The sequence below is a fragment of the Heterodontus francisci genome, chromosome 24, assembly GCF_036365525.1.
Source record: "Heterodontus francisci isolate sHetFra1 chromosome 24, sHetFra1.hap1, whole genome shotgun sequence".
NCBI lineage: Eukaryota > Metazoa > Chordata > Chondrichthyes > Heterodontiformes > Heterodontidae > Heterodontus > Heterodontus francisci.
In genome coordinates this window covers 71,450,202-71,472,392 of record NC_090394.1, presented here as the reverse complement: position 1 = coordinate 71,472,392, position 22,191 = coordinate 71,450,202, and the positions used below count along the sequence as shown (strand labels likewise).

Sequence of the window (22,191 nt, the reverse complement as noted above, 5' to 3'; positions counted from 1 at the left end):
GCTTCCCCCACCCCCGGTTGATATTGCTGCTATTCCAAGCGCCGGGACAGTCTGCAGTTGTTGCTGACTGGGGGGGGGGGGGGGGGACGTGCTGTATTATTGTTGCAAACTCGCTGTGTCTCTGTTCCCCCTTCCCCCAACGTCGATGCTGCTCCCCTCCTGGGCCCCGATGATTGACAGCTCCGCCCGCCTCCCCCCCCGGCACGTGCCGCACGCGCGACCACGTGAGCGACGTGAGGGCTCGAGCGGGAAGGTTTGAAGCGGGTCGGCCGGGCCGAGCCGGGCTGGTGGGCAGCGAGCGAGGGAGAGAGAGACAGAGCATCACTGCTCCTTAGCCAGGTAGGCCCAGGCCAGGGCGGGGAGGCGGTTTTCGTGGCTCGGTATCTCCCCACCCGGGATCGTGCCTCAACGGTCACCGGGGTGTGGTCGGGGAGGCGTCAAGAGGCGGAGTGACGGTTCCCCGGGGCTCGATGATTCCGGCCCTGGGGCCTCGGTGCTTGTCTGCCAGGCTCCACGGGGAGTCACCCACAACGTCCCGGAGTGGGGGAGAGGGGAGGCCCCGGCCCCCGGCCCCCTGTGACCGACCCTAACGGCTCCCCTTCCACCGCTGCCAGTCCCAGTCCGGTTTAACAGCGAGTGAGATACTGGGCACTCGGCCCATCTTCATCAAACAAATCTAGCCCATTGCTTCAAAATGTTCTTCGAAGGTGTTTTTCCATTTTAAGCGTATTCCTAAATATTTACTTCTGTTAATTTTGTAACTGTCTTTTGAACATGGGTTTTATGTGCCAATGTCAATGGAAAATTGCTTTGCAGGTGGGCACTGCCAGGTAGTGGGTAGGCAAACTCCATCCACAGATTATAGTGGCTGATCAGTAGTTGCCAAAAGGACTACTTTGCCTAACAAGTGAAGAAAGTAAACCTTGCTGTTGTATAAAATACAAACACAAAATGCTGGAAATACTCAGGTCAGTCAGTGTCTGCTTATTTCAGGTTAAAGGCATGCTCAGGTATAAAATTGAAACCCGGCCCAAGTTCTTTAATTTTTTTCGCGCCTGACCCGACCTGAATATTGCAATACATTTAATGATATCAGACATGTTATTGTTCTCTACCTAGTCCAAATGGTAATACTTGTGATCCTGTTCATCTGTTCTGGCAGCAGGCTATTCCTGCAGATGGAGTTGTGGGGAATCATGGGTGAACCTGATCCTGTGAATTCCTGGAGGCAGCACTGTCCAGCCCGATCCGACACGAGCCTGAATGCTGGACTCAGAATATAGACCCAACGCGAACTTGGCACAAGTAGTCTGGTTCGGGTCGGGTAGCCAGGCTTTATTTCAGATTTCCAGTACCTTGCTCTTGCATTTATGTAGTGCCTTTCACAACCTAAGGCCTTCTCAGAGTACTTCACGGACATCTGTCATTAGGAAAAATGCTAGAAGCTGTTATTAAAGATGTTATAGTAGGGCGCTTAGAAAAATTCAAGATAATCAGACAGAGTCAATGTGGTTTTGTGAAAAGGAAATCAAGTTTAACCAAATTATTGGAGTTACTTGAATAAGTAACATCATCTTCTTTGGCCTCCTTATCTCAAGAGACAATGGGTAAGTGCCTGGAGGTGGTCAGTGGTGTGTGGAGCAGTGCTTGGAGTGGCTATAAAGGCCAATTCTAGAGTGACAGGCTCTTCCACAGGTGCTGCAGAAAAATTTGTTTGTCTGGGCTGTTACACAGTTGGCTCTCCCCTTGCGCTTTTGTCTTTTTTCCTGCCAACTGCTTAGTCTCTTCGACTCGCCACACTTTAGCCCCGCCTTTATGGCTGCCCACCAGCTCTGGCGATCGCTGGCAACTGAGTCCCACGACTTGTGATCAATGTCACAGGACTTCATGTCGCGTTTGCAGACGTCTTTAAAGCGGAGACATGGATGGCCGGTGGGTCTGATACCAGTGGCGAGCTCGCTGTACAATCTGTCTTTGGGGATCCTGCCATCTTCCATGTGGCTCACATGGCCAAGCCCTCAAGCGCTGCTGACTCAGTAGTGTGCATAAGCTGGGGATGTTGGCCGCCTCAAGGACTTCTGTGTTGGCGATACGGTCCTGCCACCTGATGCCAAGTATTCTCCGGAGGCAGCGAAGATGGAATGAATTGAGACGTCGCTCTTGGCTGACATACGTTGTCCAGGCCTCGCTGCCATAGAGCAAGGTACTGAGGACACAGGCTTGATACACTCGGACTTTTGTGTTCTGTGTCAGTAACATATTCTGTGGATAAAGGGGAACCAGTGGATGTGCTTTACTTGGATTTCCAGAGGCATTTGATAAGGTGCTGCATCAAAGGTTTTTGTGGAAAATAAAAACTCATGGTGTAGGGGGTAACATTGGCATGGATAGAAGATTGGCCAGTGACAGAGAGTAGGCATAAATGGGTCATTTTCTGGTTGGCAAGATATAACGAGTGGTGTGCCACAGTGATCAGTGCTGGGGCCGCAACTTTTATATAACTTGTAAAATGACTTGGATGAAGGGACCGAAGGTATGGTTGCTAAATTTGCTGATGAGACAAAGGTAGGTAGGAATGTAAGTTGTGAAGAGGACATGAGGTTATAAAGGGATATAGATAGGTTAAGGGAGTGGCAAAGATCTGGCAAATGGAGTATAATGTGGGAAAATATGAAATTGTCCATTTTATTTTATTTATTTATACAGCACTCTGTGCTGACCATCAACCACCCATTTATACTAATCCTACATTAATCCCATATTCCTACCACATGCCCTCAATTCCCCTACCACCTGCCTATGCTAGGGGCAATTTATAATGGCCAATTTACCTATCAACCTGCAATTCTTTGGCTGTGGGAGGAAACTGGAGCACCCGGCGAAAACCCACGCAGTCACAGGGAGAACTTGCAAACACAGGCAGTGCCCAGAATTGAACCCGGGTTGCTGGAGCTGTGAGGCTGCGGTGCTAACCACTGCGCCACTACACCTGGCAGGAAGAATAAAAAAGAAGCATTATCTAGATGGTGAGAGATTGCAGAGCTCAGATGCAAAGGGATCTGGGTGTCTTAGTGCATGAATTGCAAAAGGTTAGTATGCAGGTACAGCAAGTAATTAGGAAAGCTAATAGAATGTTGTAATTTATTGCGAGGGGAATTGAATACAAAAGTAGCGAGGTTGTGCTTATGCTATATAGGGCATTGGTGAGACCTGATCTGGAGTACTGTGTATAGTATTGGTCTCCTTATTTAAGGAAGGATATAAATGTGTTGGAAGCAGTTCAGAGAAGGCTTAATAGACGAATACTTTGGGTGGGTTGTCTTATGAGGAAAGGTTGGACAGGTGAGGCTTGTATCAGCTGCAGTTCAGAAGAGTAAGAGGCAACTTGATTGAAACATACAAGATTCTGAGGGGTCCTGACACGGTGGAAGTGGAAAGGATGTTTCTTCGTGTGAGAATCGAGAACTAGGGGTCACTGTTTAAAAATGAAGGGTTTCCCATTTAAGACACAAGAATTTTTTTCTGAGCGTTGTGTCTTTGGAATTCTCTTCCTCAAAAAGTGGTGGATGCTGAGTCTTTGAATATTTTTAAGGCAGAGGAAGATAGATTCTTGTCAAGCAAGGGGATGAAAGATTATTGAGGGGTTGACCGGAATGTGGAGTTGAGGTTACAGTCAGATCAGCCATGATCTTGTTGAATGGCGGAGCAGGCTTGAGGGGCCGAGTGGCCGCCTGCTCCTAATTCGTATGTTCAATGAAATACTTTTTGAAGTCACTGTTGTGATATAGCACTGAGCTTTAAAGTATTCTTTGTAGATAACTTGCTAGCCCATTCTTAGAATAGAGCTGGAACTTGCTGCTCATGCCATGTTTCTCCATTGCTCCTAATGTTTTTCTATACTCTTTGCTGTTTAACATGCAGATTGAATTGTGGCTCAGTAGGAACTGTGGGGTTTGTCTTTTCTGTATTGCATTTTTGCAGCATCTAAGAGGGTCAATGAGTCGCTGGACTTTTATTTTCAAAGATGACTCTGAATGCAAATGTTGTCAAATATGTTTCTGCATAGGGCTGGAACGCCCAGTATAAGATAAGCAATGACTTCTGAATAAAACTACATTTTAAAGGAGTAGATTGAAAGGGTAGCTTCACGTTGTGGATTATTTTTGGTTGATATCAAAATTGTATCCTTTATCATTGCTTTGAGATGAGCTAGTGGAATAATCTGTTCTTTTGGTGTGCTATGGAAACGATTGAGATACATAAGTGAAAAGAAATTTGAGTTATGCAGCGGGTAGTACAATGTATATGGGGTACTGTATTGATGTATTGCAAATTGATTTCCCCATGTTTGTTGTGTAGCGAAAATATAATGTGTTGTAGCCAGTGGAAAGTTATCAAAACCAAACAAAGCTGTTCCTAATGCTTGAAAGTGCAGTATTGTAAGCAATCTATTTATCTTGAGCCTTCCATATGTTGTATATCCAGTGATGTTCCAGATTACTTTTGTTAAACTTGCAATCTGTAAGCGGACTGGTATTGTGCTTTAGAAAGCTTTTCTTATGATTCCAGGCCAGAGTTTGATTCCAGCCTAGACTGCTGGGAGGAACATCTTCTTGTACCCTCTTTCAGCTGTTAGTGTCTTTCAAGAAATAATTTTGAAGCAGCTTGACGCAGTTCTTAGACCCCAAGCTAGAAAATACACTTGCATAATAAAGATACCTAATGTGGACAGTGGTATATTTAACTTTGACATGTTTGGGTTAGCATATGTTGCAGCAAAGATGTCATCCAAAAAATGACACACAGCCAAAAAGGATGTCAGAAGCAAGTTTTTGGTCAGAGGTTGGCTTTAAGGAGGAGAGGTGGAGGGATTTAGGAAGGAAATTTAAGGGAATGGGATGTAGGTAGCTGAAGGTATTGCCACCAGTAGTGGGGCAGAGAGGGATTGATGAGGCCATAGGAACGTCACAACGTCAGGATCCGTCTCTGCCCCTGCCTCACCTTATCTGCAGCTGAAATCCTTATCCATGCTCTTATTCTCTTCTTCTTTGGCCTCCTTGTCTCGAGAGACAATGGGTAAGCGTCTGGAGGTGGTCAGTGGTTTATGAAGCAGCGCCTGGAGTGGCTATAAAGGCCAATTCTAGAGTGACAGACTCTTTCACAGGCGCTGCAGATAAAATTGGTTGTCAGGGCTGCTGCACAGCTGGCTCTCTCCTTGCGCTTCTGTCTTTATTCCTGCCAACTGCTAAGTCTCTTTGACTCGCCACTCTTTAGCCCCACCTTTATGGCTGTCCGCCAGCTCTGGCGATCACTGGCAACTGACTCCCATGACCTGTGTTCAATGTCACAGGACTTCATGTCGCGTTTGCTGACGTCTTTAAAGCAGACATGGACGGCCGGGGGTCTGATACCAATGACGAGCTCACTGTACAATGCGTCCTTGGGGATCCTGCCATCTTCCATGTGGCTCACATGGCCAAGCCATCTCAAGCGCTGCTGGCTCAGTAGGGTATATATGCTGGGGATGTTGGCTGCCTCGAGGACTTCTGCGTTGGAGATACGGTCCTGCCAAGGATTCTCTCGAGGCAGCGAAGATGGAATGAAATGAGATGTTGCTCTTGACTGACATACGTTGTCCAGGCCTCGCTGCCATAGAGCAAGGTACTGAGGACAGCGGCTTGATGCACTCGGACTTTTGTGTTCCGTGTCAGTATGCCATTTTCCCACAATCTCTTGGCCAGTCTGGACATAGCAGTGGATGCCTTTCCCATGCGCTTGTTGATTTACGCATCGCGAGACAGGTTACTGGTGATAGTTGTGTGGAGGAAAATTCCTCCTTCTGAAGACTTGAACGCATGTGAGAGCAGCAGGGAGAAGATGATCCCAAACAGTGTCGGTGCGAGAACACAGCCCTGTTTGATGCCACTCAGGATAGGAAAGGGGTCTAATGAGGCACCGCTATGCTGAGTTGTGTCTTACATATTATCATGGAATGAGGTGATGATACTTACTAGCTTTGGCAGACATCCGATCTTTTCTAGTAGTCTGAAGAGACCACATCTGCTGACTATGCCAAAGGCTTTGGTGAGATCTATGAAAGCAACGTAGAGAGACATCTGTTGTTCGCGGCATTTTTCCTGTAGCTGGCGAAGGGAGAACAACATGTCAATGGTGGATCTCTCTGCTTGAAAGCCGCACTTTGCCTCAGGGTAGACGCGCTCGGCCAGCTTCTGGTGTCCGTTTACTTTCCCCACTATGCTGAGCAGGAGATTCCACGGTAGTTGTTGCAGTCACCACGGTCACCCTTGTTCTTGTAGAGGATGATATTGGCATCGCGCATGTCCTGTGGTACTGCTCCCTTATCCCAGCACAGGCAAAGCAGTTCATGGAGTGCTGAGAGTATAGCAGGCTTGGCACTCTTGATTATTTCAGGGGTAATGCTGTCCTTCCCAGGGGCTTTTCTGGCTAGAGAATCAGTGGCATCACTGAGTTCCGATTTTGTTGGCTGTCCATCCAGCTCATCCATGACAGGCAGAGACTGGGCTGCATTGAGGGCGGTCTCAGTGACAACCTTTTCCCTGGAGTATAGGTCTAAGTAGTGCTCCACCCAGCGGTCCGTTTGCTTGCGTTGGTCAGTTATCGTGTACCCTGATTTAGACTTAAGGGGGGGCGGGCGATCTTGATGGTTTGCCCAAAAGCTCTCTTAATGCCGTCATTACATTCGTCTGATGTTTCCGGTGTCGGAGGCCAGCTGAATATGACTGCGTAGGTGTTGCCAGTAGTCATTCACACAGCACCTGGCTGTTCTGTGTGCAGCGTTTCTGGTTACTTTAAGTGCTACGGATGTTAACTCACTGGGGGCTTTCTTGTAGTTCAACAGTGCAATGCGCTTAGCGGCTATGACAGGTTCCAGCTCTTCAAAATAAGATTGAAACCAGTCTGCATTCTGCTTCTCACGTTTGCCGTAGGTGGTCATTGCTGAGTCATAGATGGCATCTCTGATGTGGGCCCACTTGGTCTCTGCATCCCCTGTAGGAGTGTTTTGAAGGGCTTTTTCAAGTGAATTTAGAAACTTATGTCACAGCTGTGGATAAGAAATTCTGTTAGTGTTGATGTGCGGGCGGCCCTTCTGCTTGGAGTGATGTAGCTTCTTTGGTTTGAGTCTAACTGCTGCAGACAGTGGTCGGAGTTGCAGTCCGCACTGTGGATGCTGCGTGTGATTTGGACACTGTTTGTTTATAGAGGCTCGCCTTGTGACGATGAAGTCCAGCTGGTGCCAACGACGTGATCTTGGGTGCCTCCATGTAACTTGGTGACGGTTTAGTATAAAAGAACGAGTTGGTGATGCAGAGGTTGTGATAGGTACACAACTCCAGCAGTCTCTGTCCATTCTCATTCATCCTTCCAATGCCATAGCGCCGAAGGCACGAGGGTCATGAGTCATGGTTGGCCCCAACCCTGGCTTTAAAGTCCCCAGCAGGAACAAATGTTCGGTATTGGGAATGCGACTAATATTATGGAATTCCTCGTAGAATTGGTCTTTAACTTCAGGTGGGGAGCAGAGTGCTGGAGCATAGATGCTGAGTAGGTGTACTGGACCAAAGGCAGTGAGCAGTTGAATGGACAGTATGCGTTCCGAGCCATTTGAAGGTGGCTCTATCATGCTGAGCAAAGAGTTTCTGATGGCGAAGTCCACTCCATGCTGTCTTGGTTCTTAAGGATCCCTACCCTCCCAGAAGAAGGTGTAGTCTTGCTCTCTCAGAGATCCGCTCTCAGGGAGGCATGTCTCCTGAAGTGCTGAAATGTCCTCGTTGAGTCCACTGAGCTCGTTAATGAAGGTGGTCTTCCGAGATTTGGTGATCTGTGTAAGGTCTTACGACAGGCCAGGACACACAGTTCTGACGTTCCAGCTTGCAAAATGAAGGACTGGTACCTTTCCTTTTTTTTGTCTTGGTGTGATGTTACAGTCCACTTGTCGGGCAATGACCCTGAGCTCCAAGCACCCATTGAAGCAGGTGGACTGTGGCAGGACAGAACCTTACTGACCGGGAGCTATCTGGTTTGAGGTGGGCGGTAGCTGTCCAGTGAGATGCAATGACCTCTCCCACCGACAAAGGCAACCCGTGGTGCCCAATCTCTACGCCAATTGAGCTGGACTTATAACCCATAACTGCTGCCTTCCGTGTTGTTTTGGTCGCTGTGAGGTGACTATGGAGTGACCTCTCCATGGCGCATGCCTGAGCAGGTGTTTGGAGGTTGTGAGTTGCCCAAGCGTCAAAACCCCCCTCTCGGCCTTCCTAGTGGGGTCCAAAGGAGTGCAGAGCGCGATGTTTGGCACCGGTATGGCTGTAGGAACTGCTGGAAACCTGCCAAAGGTGACATATGACCGCCTTTGGGGTTCCTCTCTGGATTTTCTGTAGTGGTTTACTCCCTTAGCCTTGGTCTCTCCAGAGAAGCCCACAAGGCAGTGGGGTTGTTAGCTCCTATCCTTGAGCAGGGGCCCTGACAAGTAAGCTGTGTGATTTCATGGAGGGAGAGGGAAGGGGGTGAGCTGGGAAGGGGGTGCAAGGGGGGGGAAGGTGATGTAGGGGGTGAAGGGGGGAGGTGTCTGGCGGGGGTTGCAACCCTGGCGAACAGGTTATATACAAAACAGAATATACAAACTGGGTGTATTTATTTTAATAAAAAAAAGTCAACAGATGAAACTCTCCGCCGAACAGCTTGCAGGGCCTCCTCGATGTCCGTGTCCTCCAGGCAGACGCTGTGCTTGTGGTCACCATCCAGCTCACTGGAGCTTCTTTCCCGGCTCCCAGCTGTGATGGCGGAAGGGCGATTGAGGCCCTGAGCCTTGATGACCGCCTCATGGGCACTTGGGCCGCGTTTCACTCCCTGGCCAGTGCCTTCCAGGTGGACACGTAGCTCACACAGTGGCCGCACCAAGACGAGTAGAACTCCACAACCCAGGCAGACGACGCGTTCCTCAGCAGATGATATCCATCGAGCTGCTTTTCAATCATTCTTTTCAATCTATTACCTCTATTTTTATTACTTCTAGACTTGACTATTCCAGTCCTTTCCTGGCCAAGCCCCTCATCTTGCACCCTCTGTAAAACTGAGCTCTGCCTGCATCCTAACTTGCACCGTCCCATTTACTCACTGGCTAGCATTGGCTCCCCATCTCTGTAATTTCCTCTGGCCCACAGCCCTCCAAGATCTCTGAACTTCTCCAATTCTGAGCTTTTGTGCATTTCTGATTTCATAACTCCCATTGTTGGTGTCTGGGCCCTAAGCTCTTCCTTTAAGATGCTCCTTAAAACCCACCTCTATGACCAAGTTTTCGGTGACCTGTCCTGATAAATCTTTATGTGGCTTGGTGTCAAATTTTGTTAATGCTCCTGTGAAGTGCTGTGGGATATTTTAATACTTTGAGCACGCTATGCAAATGCAAGTTGTTCCAAAATTGGTTGAAAGTTATTGCTGTTAGTCATTTTTGTTCTGTTCTGTGCTTTGATGTTTGGATGTTGTCGCTGGATAAGAAGTGTTGATGACCATATCGTGATCTGATTTGTAAGTAGAACCCCATAAGATGGTTGCCTGTTACGTGTTAATGTTGCTCCTGCAATGTTGGAGTCAGTTGGAAGTGGTCTGAGGTAGATAATTGCAGGGAGTACAAATACAAAGGGGAGAAAATTAGAAATGCTCTAAATCTGGAACTAATGCAATGCTAGAAATGTGCAGCAGGGCCATAAACATCTGGAAAGAGGAGAGAGGTTAATGCTTTGGGTGTATATACTCTTCCTGTACACCTCAAAGTGTCATGGCTGAGCAAGCCTGCTGTTAAGCTGTGGGTTGCTTATGTCTGAATCATGCTATTGCCATTGTGACAGCTCTGGGTGGACTGTTCATTTGCTGAAATCATTTAAAGATTGTGCTTTCATTTATACAAATCCCGTGAGCATTTTTTAAACGCATCCCCCATTTTATTTTGATTTTTTAAAAATAAATTCTGATGCTGAGACTGCTGCTTTAACCAATTCCTTGGTGTGCATTTGGCGTTTTGATGATTTCCCACCTGAAGCAGTGTTGTGATGTAAATAGGTCAGTTATTACATGTAACTGAAGTTGCTTCCCTTGCATGTGAAGTGTAAACAGACAATCCTTGAGGGAGTGTGCTTTAGTTGGAGAGGTGGTGGTAACTGATTTAAAATAGTAAAGGTGAATTGAAGCCATTGACATGTTTGTGACAAAAGTAGATGGTTTGTTTGCCAACAAAGTGATTTAATTCCTGTACTTGAATGCCAGCAATACTGTGCCAAGTATCATTTTGTAATTTTCTACTCATTAATGTTGCTTTAAAAAAAAATTGAATACATTTCTAAGATTATTTCTGGGATAAACTCAAAATCCAAGCCTTTCCAAAGTCAAAACAGTTCTCCATGGGCGTTGTCAGTCTCAGGGTTTGTTAACAATGAGGAAGGGAACTGTTGCATGATTCATCCATGCTGTAATTGGGAAAAAAAAGTTTTAACTGCTCCAGGGCTGGGGGAGGCATACCGTCCCCGCCTGTAAATGTAATCATCCAAGTGGGAGCAGTACAAATCTTACTAGCTGAAGGACCTATGAAATGCAGTCACGCCTCTATCTGTAGACTTCAGAACAGGTCCTGAAATTCCTTCTAAATTCACATTGTATATAAATTCAACAGTTCATAAAATGTTACTGATTATCATGACTTTAAATCGTGAACCTTTGTGTGGGTTGGTGTGCATGTTACTGTGTGCTTTATTTTTTCCCTTTCATGTGGAGGCTGATATGATATACTCACCGCCAACTGGTTTGTTCAATTGCTTCTTTAACTGTTTGATTACGTTCCTTTTAAAACTCATTTACCAAGGAAAAGCTTTTTCTTGGGAGGTATTAACTACTGGTTTAAAAAATATGCTTGGCAATAGTGAACATCCTTGGAAAAAGTGGTGCTCTGTTGCTAAATTTGAGCTTGACAGAATTTTTGCAGTTTATTTTGCACATTCTCTTTGTGCTTCCTTCCCTCCCAGAAGGGAACAGAAGTTAAAATGTGCAGCTGAATTGTTTTGCATGTACTTAGGAAAGATGAGGACTAATTAAAATACTATCAACCGTTAGCGTTGGTGAATGGAGTAATAGTGTCAACTAGACGTTTGTTTGACAGCAAAAGTCGATCTATGGACTGTCGTGGAGTAGACACTGAAATCTGTTGCATTTGGAAGTTTTCAGTTGTGTCTGGCAGGTCATGTTTAGTTTTGGCTGCTGCTCACTCATGGGTCTAGTTTTACAGTACTACAATGAAAACCAGTCAGCTTGCCAAAAAGTGAACCTAGATTGTGGCAGAGAATTTCGTTTTTGTACACACATGCTGTTTGACTGGAGTAAAAATTAAAGGATCCAGTAACTTGGTCTGTATATAATTTATAATATGTGTAGTTGTCATATCTACAACGAATTCCATCTTACTGGAGGATGCAATTGTAGCTGAAAGTACATTTTGGCAGAAAACTTCAAAATCATCCTCTTGGAGGGTGTGATGTATGAATTATTTTGGCATTAAGGTGCAAGGGTCATGGATATCACAGAGTGGTTACAGAGCATTCTGGAGGGGAAGGGTGCACAGCCAGAGGTCGTGGTCCACATTGGTACCAACGATATAGAGTTTAGGGAGTTAGGAACGAGATTAGCAAGCAGGACCACAAGGGTAGTAATCTCTGGATTGCTCCCAAGGTTACGTGCTCGTGAGTATAGAAATAGGAAAATACACCAGATGAATGCGTGGCTGGAGAGATGCGCAGGAGGGAGGGCTTCAGATTTCTGGGGCAGTGGCACCGGTTCTGGGGAAGGTGGGACCTGTACAAGCTGGACATTCTGCACCTGAGCAGGACTGGGATGAATATACTTGCAGGAAGGTTTGCTCGTGCTGTTGGGGATGGTTTAAACTTGTTTGGCAGCGGGATGGGAACCTGAGCGCAGTCACAGGACCATTTCAGAGCAGGGAACAGGAGGCAGAAAATTAGCGAGTGACTCTGAAAGACAGAAGAAGCAAAGGTTTAAAAACTGTACAGCACAGGAATTTGGCAGTGTTAAAGGGTATTTATTTAAATGCAAGTATAGTAAATAAAGCCGATCAGCTGAGGGCACAGATAGACACGTGGCAACACAATATCGTTGCTATAATGGAAACCTGGCTTAAAGAGGGGCAAGAATGGCAGCACAACATCCCTGGATATAGAGTTTTCAGGCAGGATACGGAGGATGTAGCATTATTAAGGAATCAGTAACCGCTTTGAGGAGGAATGATATGCTAAATGAATCAAATGAGGCCTTATGGGTGGAGCTCAGAAATAAAAAAAAAGCAGCCACATTACTAGGAGTGTTATAGACCTCCAAATAGTGAGAGGGAGATAGAAGAAGAAATATGTAGGCAAATTTGAGTCCAAAAGCTATAGGGCAATAATTGGAGATTTCAACGACCCTAATATCATCTGGTATACAAACAGTGTGAAGGGCACAGAGAGGACAAAATTCTTGAACGGCATTCAGAAGAACTATTTTAGCCAGCACGTAATAAGCCCAATGAGAAGAGGAGCAATTCTAGATTTAGTCTTCGGTAATGAACCTGGGCAAGTGGATGAAGTAACAGTGGGTGACCATTTTGGAGATAGTGACCATCATACAGTTAGTTTTAGCATAATCATGGAAAAAGACAAAGATCAAACAAGAGTAAAATTTCTAAATTGGGGGAAGGGAAATTTTACAAAACTGAGATGTGACCTGGTGAAAGTGGATGAAGCTACTTGAAGGAAAGTCGGTGACAAACCAGCGGGAGGCATTCAAAAGCAAGATGCTATTGGCACAGTGTAGGAATGTCCTGCCAAATCTGGAGCCCCCAGTACATTAAGAGCAAGAGGATAACTAAGGAAAGGATAGGGCCTATCAGAGATGTACAAGGGAACTTATGCGTGGATGCAGAAGATGTGGGCAGTGTTCTTAATGAGTTTTTTTTGTCTTCCTCTTCCCAAAGGAGAGGTTTGATGCAGCCATTGCAGTTAAAGCATAATGAGAGAGGAAGTACTAGAGGGTCTGGCATCCTTGAAAGTGGATAAATTGCCTGGGCCGGATGGATTGCATCCCAGGTTATTAAAGGAGGCCAGGGAAGAAATAGCGGATGCGCTGAGGATCATCTTCAAATCCTCGCTAGATACATGCGAGGTACCAGACGATTGGAGGTCTGCGAACATTGTACCATTGTTTATTTGGCTTATCCCTCGCACCCTTTTCAATTATAGGCTGGTAAGTCTGACCGCAGTGGTGGGTAAATTGTTAGAATCAATTCTGAGGGACAGGATAAACTGCACTTAGAAAGGCACGGATTAATCACGGATGGTCAGCATGGATTTGTTAGGGGAAGGTCATGTCTTACGAACTTGATTGAGTTTTTTGAGGAACTAACAAGGAGGATTGATGAGGGTAGTGCAGTGGATGTAGTCTAGATGGACTTAAGTAAGGTAAGGTATTTGACAAGGTCCCGCATGGCAGACTGGTCAGTAAAATGAAAGCCCATGGGATACAGGAGAATGTGGCAGGTTGGATCCAGAATTGGCTCAGGGACAGGAAACAAAGGGTAGTAGTCAATGGATGTTTTTGCGAATGGAAAGCTGTTTCCAGTGGTATTCCACAGGGTTCAGTGTTGGGTCCCTTGCTGTTTGTGGTATATATTAATGATTTGGACTTAAATGTGGGAGGCATGATTGGGAAATTTGATGGCACAAAAATTGGCCGTATAGTTGATAGTGCAGAGGATAGCCATAGACTCCAGAATGATATCATTGGTTGAGTGGGCGGAAAAGTGGAAAATGGAATTCAATCCAGAGAAGTGTGAGGTAATGCATTTGGGGAGGGCAAATAAAGCGAGGGAATACACAATAAACTGGAGGATATTGAGAGGGATAGAAGAAGTAAGAGACCTTGGAGTACATGTCCACAGGTCATTGATGGTGGCAGGACAGGTAAATAGAGTGGTGAAGAAGGCATATGGAATGCTTTCCTTTATTGACCGAGGTATAGAATACAAAAGCAGGGATGTAATGCTGGAACTGTATAAAACGCTGGTTAGGCCACAGGTGGAGTATTATGTACAGTTCTGGTCACCACATTACAGAAAGCACGTAATTGCTCTGGAGTGAGTTCAGAGGAGATTTACAAAAATGTTGAAGGTTGCACCTATGAGGAAAGATTGGATAGGCTGGGGTTGTTTTCCTTGGAAAGAGGAGGCTGAGGGGTGACTTAATTGAAGTGTACAAAATTATGAGGGGCCTAGATAGAGTAGATAGGAAGGACCTGTTTCCCTTAGAGAGGTCAATTACCAGGGGACACTGATTTACGATGAATGGTAGAAGGATTAGAGGGACACGAAGAAAAACTTTTTCACCCAGAGAGTGATGGGTGTCTGGAATTCAGTGCCAGGAACGGTGGTGGAGGCAGTAACCCTCAACTCATTTAAAAGGTACCTGGACATGCACCTGAAGTGCTGTGACCTGCAGGGCTGTGGACCAGGTGCTGGAAGGTGGGATTAGATTGGGCAGCTAGCTTTTTTTTTCTAGCCGGCACAGACACGATGGGCTGAATGGCCGCCTTCTGTACTGTAATTTTTCTTTGGTTCTAAGAGTTGACAGCTTTCCATAAGTGACAAGCTTGGAAAGTAAGGTAGAGGATGAAATTGAAACTAAATTGACCAGCATCTGGCTGAAAGAACAGTTTCATTTCTGAATATGTAATTATTAAAATAATGATTAGGTGTGTCATTGAAATATAATGGTAGAATTGCAGAAATCTGATTGGCCTGTCTGTCTGGGGTAAACAATGACATCTATGTGCTGAGAACAATGTCAGAAATTCAGTTCTGCAAGTGTCTGCTTGGGGAAGTAGGATTGAATCAGAGAATTTTGTGTGGCACAGGGCAGGCTGGCTAGCTGTGAGGGGTCAGGAGTGAAGTCTCATCACTGCAAGGGGCCAGGAGGCATCTGCTCTCCAGTCCCATAACAAACCCAGTGTAGGAGAGAGGGTAGTAGTTGTCTGTTTCGTTCTCCTCTTGAGAGCACTGTTTTTTTTAAATGATGTAATCTCTGGGGCTTTACTGGTGCTCTGTGCAGAATGAAATGTTTAAAAATAGATAAAAGCTTTGCAATGTTCTGTCTCAGAATGGTGACACGGCTTTGTGTTTGTGGTTCCCTGCAAAGGGGGTTACTATGGGTATTCCCATGCAGTGGAGGTCAGCCATTTCTTTAAGCCTAGAGTAACACTAGTCAGCTCTTGTGCAACTTCTTGTTTGCTGAAAAAAAGAATGTTGGTGGGGGCCCTTGGGAAAATTACTTGCATGTGGTATGCGGGATGCAGATAAAACGTAGCACAAATCAAAACACGGATAATTTTCAACGATGGTTGGAGGAGAGTTAACAAAAGTCAGACTATATTGCAAGTACTGCATTAAAATAGCTTTGCAAAATTATAGCGATAGTCTGAAATACACAACTGTTGCAAAATGATGAATTATCCTTGAAAGCTGTGAAAAGTTTGAACATGATAATCTTTGGAATGAGTTGGTCAGTGCTTGCCGCACTCTGGTTTCTTATGCCCAGTTAAGTAACAAAAAAAATTTGGAATGAGGCCAACAAAAACAGTGCTGGAAATACTCAGCAGGTCTTTGGTCACAGTCCTGAAACATTAACTCTCTTTCTGTCTCCACAGATACTGCCAGACCTGCTGCATATTCCCAGCACTTACTGTTTTTCTTTCAGATTTCCAACATTTGCAGTATTATCTTTTTATTTTAGAATGAGGCATATCTCTTCACTGCATCAAACAATACCTTTAGCAGGTGTACATTCTCAGCGCAGATTTCAGTTAAGAATTTCATGCTGCATATTGTTAGTAAATCGGATGAGAGCATATTAGCTTTATCAGCCAGTCATACTTCACTCTAATGAAAATACGCAAGACCCAAGTTAAATTCCTAATTTACAAATTAAAATACAGGCGATTTCGCTGTTTATCAACTGCTAACACTAGCCTGAAGTGAGCTTTTAAAACTTGTGAAGTGTGTTCCAGTCATTAACAAAGTATTCAAAAAGACCTTGTCTACACAAACAAGAGTCTCTAATTTGAACTGTTATACCCACAACAAACTTAGTCTGTATCGGACAGGGAAAAGCACTAAATCTGTTGGCTGCTGCTCGACTCTGACCAACTAAAAATCACTTAACTCTTACCACCTATTAAAGTTCACAGTGCTGTCTGTTACTGGAAGATTTCTAATTTTTGCTGCTTGTCGTCCGAGGGCGAGTGGCTGCTAAACTCTGTAATTTTTAATTCACAATGAATAAGTAATAGTTTGTGATCATCTGTATAAGTATTGTTATACTTTAGAAGATCACTTTTTTTCAGCAAACTCTTAAGCTGAAGCAATTTACAACTCCCTCCTCAATGGTCAGAGTTGAAACAGTCTCAGAAGTCAAGGCAGATTTATAGTAGTGTTCTGGAAAGAAGATACGACCCATATTTAAATGAACGAACATCGTGAGTGAATCTTGTTCGTTCACATTGTGTTAGTGATCTTTTCAACGTCCCCTGTATTACAGTTAATTATGTAGTAGATCAGTAGGGGTAGCCTGGAAACATTGTTATCCTTTCTGGGTGTAATTATTTGCCAAGTTCAGTCCAGTTTAGTTTCAGAAATGCATGAGAAACTCAAAATCAAAAAATGCTATTTTAGCCACTATGTAACAAGCCACTTCATAATTACATTTGCTAAGTATTCAGTGTGTGAACCTTGTTGAATGAGATGAACATTCTTAGTGAATGAAATCTTGCTCTACAATGGGTCCTGTTAGTTAAGATCAGACTGTGTAACTGTATTCCAGAAAGAAGCTAGTAGGGAAGAGGCAACAAGAATATGGTCAGGTGTGGGAAGGAGAAAATAAATGACAAAGATTATCAGTTAGATGTGATATACCAGTATAACTAATATTAGGGAAGTGTTGGGTGGTAAGTTTTTGACCCTTTCATTTAGAGTGGATGTACCTTATATGCATAGGGTTTTAACAAAATTAAGGCAGTGGAGCCTGTTATAAGACCACAAGTGTTAAATTATAAACTCCTTCACAATCTTACCAACACACATGGTTAAAATTCTATATACAGTGCTGTGCACAGGTGTTGATCATTGTTGCACTTTTTTCATACCTTGTGTTTGCAACAGCAATTTAGAGAGGCTGTGATAAAGTCAAGAACTTGAATGCTGATAGATTCAGATGTTACAATTTGCTTTGCAGGGTTCTGAAATGATTGGAGATTATTACAGTTGTAATATATCATTTGTGGCTGCCCCCATTTTGTTTTGTGTTTATTTTGTTTATATTTTGTTCCTTTTCTTGCCCTATTCCTACTCCCCATGGCCTTGCACCATTGTCATTGAAAATAAAAGCAAACTGCTGGAAATAGCAGCAGGTCAGGCAGCATCTGTGGAAAGAGAAACCCTAACCTCCGTCCCTCTCTTCCCCCCCCCCCCACCCCCCCCCACAACAAAGATAGTGAAAATTTGTGGTACGGTTTTTTTTGTCCTCTTGGGCATTATGCGACATTCTATTAACTGAGGTGGCAGATGGCCTGATCTTGTGCTGTTGTCTGTCTGCCTGTCTGTTACGGCGTCAGTTACTTGGATGTGCACAAAGTGGCGAAGAATGGACCTCCCCAGAGTACCTCCATCAGGTACATGGAGATTGTCATCTTGCCATGTGGCTCCCTGCATGAGAGCATCAGTTCCAGCTGCAGTCGACACTTGAAACAGCACAGCTTTTCCACACAGTAGCACAACCACCTGATTCTGCATTGACTTTGTATTTTCTGGTTTTATTTCTCTTTTTTTTTTCCCCCCTCCCTGTTAGAAAATCTCAAACTAAATTAAATGATTCCTTGTGATTCAGGCTCGAACGTGTTGTGCAAATGCAAGTTTATCACATTTATCACTCAGACACCAATCGTATAATAACTATTAAGATTATACAATAGATTCATACAACCTGGTTTCGTGCAGACCCAAGATGATCAAACTTGACCTCTGTAGATGTTGGATGCCTGACTGTCCTCTGAGTTCTGAGCAGAGGTGCTGTCACTGACATTCTATACCCTGGTTTGAGAGTTGATCACATGATGCGTAGAATGTATATTGAACTGAATTCCTTCTCACCCAACCTCCAGATTTGACAAAATGGCCAACTTAATGGTTTAACTGTTACGCAGTTCTTTTGGGCCTCATTATCTCGAGAGACAATGGATACGCGCCTGGAGGTGGTCAGTGATTTGTGAAGCAGCGCCTGGAGTGGCTATAAAGGCCAATTCTAGAGTGACAGGCTCTATGCAGTTAATATTGTGAAAGGAACCGGACGAACTCAGCAATCCCAAACAGTTTACTCCTTGGGTGCTTCCATTGTTCTGGCCAATATCTGATACTCTCACCTTGACATGGGATGTAGCCAACATGTCTGTGGTTGCTACTTGCATTGTTTTGACTAATTTTTTTTCTCCCAAAAATATACTTTATTCATAAAAATCTGTATTAAAAAAAATTACAACACTGTTCAAAACAGCACCAAGTTGACATTCCAAAAAGTGCAAAGGAAATCCGTTTTCTTCAATACAGGAGTGAGTTGCCTCACAACCCTTCCATTCCTTTTTACATGCCATATACACTTTACAACAAACCTATATTTGGTGTATACAGCCCGAGGGGTTTCCCATGGGTCCAGCTCCTCAGTTCACTTTGGTGGGAGGACCTTACACAGTAGTCTTTCCCCATTGAGCCTTTGCAGCAGCTGCCCCAAGCTTTAGTGCGTCCCTCGGCATGTAGTCCTGCACCTTGGAATGTGCCAGTCTGCAACACTCTACCGTGGACAACTCTTTGTGCTGGAAGACCAACAAGTTTCGGGCTGACCAAAGAGTGTCTTTCACCGAATTGATGGTCCAGCAGCAGCAGTTGATGTTTATCTTGGTGTTCTGAAGAAGGGTCACTGACCCGAAACGTTAACTCTGCTTCTCTTTCCACAGATGCTGCCAGACCTGCTGAGTGAATCCAGCATTTCTTGTTTTTGTTTCAGATTTCCAGCATCCGCAGTATTTTGCTTTTATTTATCTTGGTGTGTATCCCTGGGAACAACCCATAGAGCACAGACTCCTGTGTTACAGAGCTGCTTGGGATGAACCTCAACAAAAACCACTGCATCTCTTTCCACACGTGCTATGCAAAGACACATTCCAGAAGGAGGTGGACAACTGTCTCTTCCCCACCACAGCCATCTCGAGGGCAGCGTGTGGAGGGGGTGAGACGCCGGGCGTGCAGGAAGAATCTGACGGGGGGGGGGGCACTTCTCACCACCAGCCAAGCTACGTCTTGGTCCTTGTTTGAAAGTTTTGGTGATGAGGCATTCTGCCAAATGATTTTGGCAGTCTGCTCGGGGAACCAACCGACAGGATCCACCATCTCCTTTTCCCGTAGGGCCTCGAGGGCATTCTGTGCGTGATGGATTGGTGGTCAAATGTGTTTTCCTGTAGAAACCTTTCCATGAAGGGTAGGTGGTAAGGCACGGTTCAACTGGATGGAGTTTTACGCGGCAATGTGACCAGACCCATCCTTCACAACACCTGGGATAAATAGAACCTCAGCACGTAGTGACACTTGGTATTTGCATACTGGGGTTCTGTGCACAGCTTGATGCAGCCGGACATGAAGTTGGTCATCAGGATGGGGGCGACGTTGGGTACATTTTCCCGCCCTTATCCCGAGGTTTGAACATTGTGTCCTTCCGGACCCGGTCCATTTTGGATCTCCAGATAAAGTGGAAAATGGCTCGGGTGACCGCCACGGCGCAGGAGTGGGGTATGGGCCAGACCTGCGCCACATACAGCAACTAATCGCTGTTAACACAAATCCAAATCCTGATAATCACATCTGTGATTAACTTTGGGACTCGGGCAAATTCTAACATTCCCCTCTTAAAGTGTTGGTACCTTGTTATGGGCATAGTTCAGCAGGTGCTGAACACTGTCTGTTCATTTGGTCAGGTGGTCATTTTTCAGTGGTCACTCACTTCTTGACTATGTTGGTAGGCTAGCTGACGAGGCAGATGGAGGCATCACAACTGAACCTCACCTTGCTGCTCTCCAGCAGGGGTGGCTGGAGAGCAACAGGCAACCTTGGCTGGCTTTTTTTTTTAAACCTCCTGTGTGCTGAGGCTGATAGTAGCCACCCACACTACCAGCCGAATAAAGCCAGCTAAGTTAGGGCATTGAACCCGGAACAATCTTGGTTGGTGTGGCTTTGTCCTTGGATATATCAAAAGATGGGGGAGCCCTTTAAATTTTTCAGTGATGAGTGGCACCAAGTCGCAAGCAACAAAGATTAAAGGAGGAATTGAAAGCAGCATCAATGTACAATAGTAAAATGTAAACAGTTTACACAGAATAACTCTTGTACCAAGTCTTTGTATATAATATGGAGAGATTGTTGAATGATTATGTTGAATTCTTTTTTTAACCTGATCTTCTAATTCCTTTTAAATTAAGTTAATTAACATACAATAATGAACTGCCTTGATCGGGGTGAATACACACAATTGCCAGTCAGTAGAATCGGGAATTTCTTATCTGCATTTTCAGCCAGGGCTCATTAGTTATACAATCACAGTTACCTTATAATGTTCTGCATTATAAATGCCCAGATTATGGCTTGCTCAGTTGTTTATGGGAAAAGCGGGGAATAGGTTTAGAATAAAGAAATTTCGATTTTCAGCCTTGGAGATTTTTAAATAATTTGCACATAACTGGAAATTCAGATTGAATGTGGTCTGTTGCAGGGATCTGCTCTGTTGCTGCTGTTACTGATGGCAGTCTTTGCATGCCTCAGTCTTACTCTTCAGTTCCCTGCCTAAAGCTTGCCACTTATACTTAAACTTCTCAACCTATCCTTTTGACCAGACTGTGTCAACTCTTGTGATTCACTCACTGTGGCTTATTGTCTATTCCTTAATTTTCATTCCTGCCCCCATAAAGCATTTTTGGGCTGTTTTCTATGTTAAAGGTGCTATATAAATGCATGTTAATATTGCTATAATTTGATTTGGAATGTGGAACCTTTTTGTATTTGTGTACACAGAAATCCTAAGTGGTAATTAATATCTTCGTTGATTTATCCAAATGTAACAGTTATTTCTCTTTGTACCTTTTTAAAATTGTGAATACTGTAGTGAAAATGAATAAAATGTGATTTCCAGCATGCAGGTGAGAATGCCTTAATACCCAATTCAAAGTTGGAAGAAAGCAGACCATAGCATCGCCAACACTACCTGATGGAATCCGTGTATATATTGGTATTGATACTTAATAAAAGTCAGTTTACAAACTGCACATTTAAATTAAATGTCAGGCGTTCAGCAACAACTTGCATTAATATAGAAAACCATCCTGAAGCACTTCAATTAGAAGTTAAATTCCACTTGTCTAAATGTATTTTAAAAAATGTTCTACAGTGCAGAAGTTCCTGGCTTTAATATGTAATCCATTAATGTAATTAGCATGTCTAGAAAAGATTTATTAGGTCTCGAATAAACTTAAGTGGTTAACATTCTCAGTGCAGCAAATATTGTAATCCTGTTCCTGCTTTTCCTTCCTTCCCTGCTGTCTCCTCTCATCTAGATTAGTCTCTTGCAGTAGGTTGGAATTTGAAAGAGTTAATTGCTTTTTGTAGTTGGCTGAAGTGGAGCTACAGTGGCCAATAGCTTTAAAGGTTGTTCCTGACCGACAGCATTAATTGCTAGTAGGTGGACCAGATTCGTAATCCTTCATGCTTTGTGGAAACAGGGAAGCCATTTTGGAATACTGTGTTGTTGACTAAGAAATACATCGACAAGTTGTGGAAGTTTGCCTGCTGTCAGCAGCATTAATTACTGTTTAAAACAGCGGAATACAAGAATGTCTTAAATTGGAAGACTCTCCTGTTTCTAAAGATGTAAAGCAGATCAGTGAAAGTAGGATTCTTGGATTTGCTGCCTTGGTGGATTTGCATTAGGAGGTTATACTGACAGATTCTGTGAATGCTGCATGGGCAAGTTATTT

At 44.4% G+C, this 22,191-nt stretch overlaps 1 protein-coding gene across 8 annotated transcripts in view; it reads left to right on the top strand.

Moving 5' to 3' along the window:
* The first annotated feature begins 235 nt into the window (after window positions 1-235).
* Window positions 236-22,191, top strand: part of LOC137383518 (SUN domain-containing protein 1-like) — a 91,878-nt gene continuing 69,922 nt past the window's right edge. For 3 of the 8 annotated variants that reach the window (XM_068056558.1, XM_068056555.1, XM_068056554.1), the window contains exon 1: window positions 21,911-22,180. In XM_068056558.1, coding sequence (XP_067912659.1) covers window positions 22,177-22,180 — 4 coding nt within the window. In that variant the 5' untranslated portion in view covers window positions 21,911-22,176. Of the gene's footprint in view, window positions 340-21,910; window positions 22,181-22,191 lie in introns of those variants that run through there. The other 5 variants (XM_068056559.1, XM_068056551.1, XM_068056556.1 and 2 more) reach the window with 4 other exon arrangements.